The sequence below is a fragment of the Berghia stephanieae genome, chromosome 7 (assembly GCF_034508935.2).
Source record: "Berghia stephanieae isolate SIO BIC M18660-M18661 chromosome 7, UCSD_Bste_1.3, whole genome shotgun sequence".
In the NCBI taxonomy this organism is placed as follows: Eukaryota; Metazoa; Mollusca; class Gastropoda; order Nudibranchia; family Aeolidiidae; genus Berghia; species Berghia stephanieae.
Genome location: NC_088366.1, coordinates 748,054 through 753,053, shown reverse-complemented (window position 1 = coordinate 753,053; position 5,000 = coordinate 748,054). Strand labels below are relative to the sequence as shown.

At 38.7% G+C, this 5,000-nt stretch overlaps 2 protein-coding genes across 4 annotated transcripts in view; one reads left to right on the top strand and one right to left on the bottom strand.

Annotated features, from left to right (window-relative positions):
* LOC144976312 (uncharacterized) overlaps positions 1 to 1,484 on the bottom strand; it is a 2,882-nt gene extending 1,398 nt beyond the window's left edge. Inside the window, exons 1-2 of the mRNA XM_078920508.1 lie at positions 1,204 to 1,484; positions 1 to 121 (exon numbers count right to left, since the gene is read on the bottom strand). The exon at positions 1 to 121 is cut by the window's left edge and continues 1,398 nt beyond it. Of these exons, the coding sequence (XP_078776634.1) occupies positions 1 to 121; positions 1,204 to 1,306 (224 nt within the window). The 5' untranslated portion in view covers positions 1,307 to 1,484. The remainder of the gene's footprint in view (positions 122 to 1,203) is intronic.
* LOC144976313 (FH1/FH2 domain-containing protein 3-like) overlaps positions 1 to 5,000 on the top strand; it is a 188,572-nt gene that overhangs the window by 32,547 nt on the left and 151,025 nt on the right. The gene's annotated exons all lie outside the window — the stretch shown is intronic.

The window sequence follows — 5,000 nt, the reverse complement described above, 5'->3', positions numbered from 1 at the left end:
CCCGGCATTTCCTTGGCAAATTTTGTTAATCTGGTGTAAAACTTTTTGTATGCGTTTTGCATTCTAGGAACAGATGATTCTCTCTTGAATATATGTCTCAAGTAGTGGAAATCTTGTGTTTCTGAAGGAAAGATTAAGACAAATGTTGTTTAGAATCGGGTTTGAAATGTGGGCCACCACAAATCCTTACGTTCTTCCTCTTTGTAAATCCAAGGAATTAGAGGAGAACGGGATCTAATAGATCAGGTGGAAAATTGAATGCAATAGATTAAAGTCCTATCCAAAGGATAGCAAGTACTTGAAACTGTCCGCTTAATGCTACAGTATCTAGTATTGATGCTAATCCATGAGACATTTTTTCCTCTGAAATCTACATAGACGATATCTCTATGATCAAAAATCAAAATACAGACGATGTGCCATTCATTTTTGTTTTTGCACTTGCATTCACGTATCGGTTTTGTTAATCAAGCCTTCTAAAAGTTTTAATTTAGAGTTTATAAAATTGCATTTTATTTTATTATCTAAAATGGCCTTTAAAACATCAATGTGGTGATTGGAATACATTTTGGAAGAATTTTGTTTCTGCAAAGCGACAATGGATATCAACATTGGTGACAAGATAATAATGTCTGGACCTCATTTTTCACCTATAGATTATATCGTGTATTTTATTACGGGTTTTTATTCACTCGTTATATTAAAACATTGAATTTTTATTCTCGTTAAAACTCGCATCAGTACAGGTTTGAACATAACTCATGAAATACAACCCGTCATAAAAGACACTCATTGGATCTCTGATGTACAAACATTTATCAATGCCCAACCATGATGACTAGAAATTTAAACTTATCACATGTTTTATATTTGTAGCTATGAATTCTATACCCACCATCTAGTACATCACTACTTATTACCGCTTTGAGAGAGAGGGTTACATTTCACTTAAACGCATAGCATCAATAGATAGAATGCGTTACGGTGAAGTACAGGCAAACTCTGCCTGTAAAACAAAATGTAATCAAAACACAAAATATCACGTGATCTTTAACGTTTACAGTCAAGACGTGAGATCTTTGGTGAGAAGAGACGATGTCCGTGGCTATCTAAAATCTAAAATCTAAAACAAACAGCCGAGAACACCAGCCATATTCTATCGATAAAATGTGCATGATAAGTAAAGTGAACTTGCCACTGTACCTGAAGAAGTGTCTTTCCCAGAGACAAAATATCCCAACACGGCTGATATGATAAGTAATGATATCACATTGAAGAATGGAGTCTGTCTTGGTGTATGAGTCATCCTGGTCAATTACTGGTCACAATAGGTTGGTGCCGAAAAAAAACTTCAAAGTTTCGAATTCACTTGGTAAATTTAACAAATTTTTGATTTTTTGGGGGGTATTTGTCGAAAGTTCAAAAGGACAACGACAGGCTCTGACTACGGTAAATTGAATCTGTCCGTGTATTGGATAAGATCTGGGTTGTTAGAATTCAACTGTCACGATATAATCTTTGGATATAATTGCTGTCTCTATCTATAAAAGACGTACATGGATCTTTCTGGTTGTGACATAACTGGACTCACAATGTTTTCTTCTTCTTCTTCTTTTGTTTTTGTTCTTCTTCTTGCTCTTGTTGTTGTTGTTGTTGTTGTTGTTGTTGTTCCTCTTCTTCTTCTTCTTCTTTTTCTTCTTCTTCTTCTTCTTCTTCTTCTTCTTCTTCTTCTTCTTCTTCTTCTTCTTCTTCTTCTATAAAAACCCTGTTATTTGTTTTTGATTTTTTTTTGGGGGGGGGGGGGAGGGGGGATAATAATGGGGGTGGGGGGGGGGGGGGGAGGAGGAGGAAAGATGAATAGTAATGCACCAAGTACATAAAAGCGCTGCCGTTACAAATAAATGAAAGACGGAATTTCTTGCATGACAAATTCACACATAAGGCTGACAATAGCGAGAACACAATAGGATTCAATAATCTGATGTCACGTCGCCCAGCAACGAGCAGCTTGGTTCTAAACATTGAAAAACGGTACTTTATCACATGTCATGTGATCAGAATGTATAAAAGCCAAAACATGATCAGATTTATAATGTTTTTCTCCTCTGGATACACTTTTATGCTCGTCGGAGAAGAATTTCATAAGTGCGTCCGCCATTGTTTCATATATTTTAGAGCCAGTTACTAAGTTGCTCTGCGTCATTACGGGGGAAGTGACGAAACAACTGTTGAAGCGTATTTCGGTGGTCCACATCTTGTTGCCAAAGTGACGTGTGCAAATTTAAGATGGCAATTCTAAGGAGCAGAATGAGGTTGAAACAATGAACATGTCTTGATACAACAGACACTGGAATGACCTTTGACTCATGTTATTATTGGTTTTACCCATAATATGTCATATTTGTGTCTGAAATATGCCCCCCCCCCCACCCCCCCCCCCCCCTACACACACAGATAATCTTGAGCTTTTATATAGCGCACTATCCACAGAACGTGACAAAGCGCTATAGATAGTATGCGCTTTGCTAAGGAGTTCACAACATTGCCATCCGGAAGTATAACGGATCAACACACAAAACTGTGTATATCCATGAACGTTTATAGTCTGGTTAATACAGTTCAGTGAGAATTACTCATAAACTTGGATGGCAAAAAACAATAACAAAGACCTGAGTGGCGTCATCTTCGAATTATCTATAGATAGTCTGCAGATGGCGTCACTCAGGCCTTTGTTATTGTTTTTGCCATCCGCGTTTGTGAGTTGTTCTCACTAAACTGTATTAACCAGACTATAAAAGTTCATGGTTACACAGAGTTTGTGTGTTGGTCCGTTATACTTCCGGATGGCAATGTTGTGAACTCCTTGGCCAAGCGCATTCTATCTATATCGCACTATCCACAGAACGTGATCAAAGCGCTATGGATAGTATGCGCTTGGCTAAGGAGCTCAGAACATTGCCATCCGGAAGTATAACGGACCAACACACAAAACTATGTGTATCCATGAACGTTTATAGTCTGGTTAATACAGTTCAGTGAGCATTACTCATAAACTTGGATGGCAAAAAACAATAACAAAGACCTGAGTGACGTCATATTCGAACTATCTATACAAAAGGTCCCTGACCAGCTGTAACAAGTAACACATAGAACGAGACATCACGCCTTTTAGGCGATAATACAATTTTTTTCCGATAGAGACTACGCTGTTAATGACCAGGTACTCATTTTACACCTCAGTACGGTGAGAGAATGTTAGTAAAGAACCTTTTCCAAGAAATCCACTATGCGACGAACGAGGCTCGAACCCAGGACCTTCCGATCTGAAAGCGAGTGTCATTCCACATGACCATCAGGTCTTTGTTATTGTTTTTTGGCGTCCATGTTTATGAGTAGTTCTCACTTAACTGCATTAACTCGACTATAGATAGTATGCGCTTGGCTAAGAAACTCACAACATTGCCATCCGGAAGTATAACGGACCAACACACAAAAGTGTGTGTATCCATGAACATTTATAGTCAGGTTAATACAGTTCAGTGAGCATTACTCATAAACGCGGATGGCAAAAAACAATAACAAAGACCTGAGTGACGTCATCTTCGAACTATCTATAGATAGAATGCGCTTGGCCAAGGAGTTCACAACATTGCCATCCGGAAGTATAACGGACCAACACACAAACTCTGTATAACCATGAACTTTTATAGTCTGGTTAATACAGTTTAGTGAGAACAACTCACAAACGCGGATGGCAAAAACAATAACAAAGGCCTGAGTGACGTCATCTGCATACTATCTATAGAGAGAGCGAAGTTGACGTCACTCAGGTTTTTGTTATTGTATTTTTTTTTCCTTGCCATCCACGTTCATGAGTAATTCTCACTAAACTGTATTAACCAGACTATAAACGTTCAAGGTTACACCCAGTTGTGTGTTGGTCCGTCATATTTCCGGATGGCAATGTTGGGAGTTTCTTAGCTAAACGCATACTATCTATATTCGACCTTCAAGTAACAACATCTGCATTATATCCTCCACACCCAAAATATCAGGGGGTAAAGAAGAATAGGATTCAATAGTCTGATGTCACGTCCGCCCAGCAACCAGCAGCTTGGTTCTAAACAAAAGTTGCCATGCGTCATTACAAGGGAAGTGACGTCACGACTGTTGAACCCTATTGATTAGCTGAGACAGTACCCTCTTGCATTATAAATCTATGATGGACTTGTATAATGACGATCATTTCTAGTGAGCGTGGCTCAGCGGTACGGTCTTTGCTTCGTACCCGAAAGGCACCGAGTTCGATCACCCGCCGCTGCGCTGTGTGGCCTTGAGCAAGTCACCTCGCCCTAGCTCAGTTTGAGGTGCTGCACTGCGGCTGACGCCTGGGTTATTCCAGTCTTCCCTTGGAATAGACCCTCCCCTATGGGATGAATAAAGGGAATATCATTTATTGATTTATGACGGCATTCTAGAACATTCCATTCCGATGTATTTGGTGATGCAAGACATGCTAAAAGAACTGGATAAGAATCAAATTGAATGAGATACCAACTCACAAAACCTCCCAAGTCAAATTTCGACGAAATTGAGTTATTCCCCTTTATTTACGCAGTTTGTTGCTTTCGAATGTCAAAATAGGATTTCTTACAAAATTCATCGCTGCCTCTAGCCCTTTTAACATTTACACCTGAGTCGAATGAGGTAATTCATACGATATCATTAAGCCCTTAACCCAGTCAATAAAGACAGTTTTAATACAAAACAATGACTTTATAAAAATCGACATAGTTTTCAATTCACGTTTTCCTTTCCAGCCAATACCATTGTCAGACCACATGTTCAACTCTCAACGTTTTTATTCTTGTGATCTCAACAAGGACGTTTTTTAAGCCAAACAAGATAACACGCTTAAAATTTATTTTGGCCAGAAACTATTTGCTTCTAATATCAATCGAATAAAATCGCCTGCAACTTGTAAAATAATTTTCAAACCT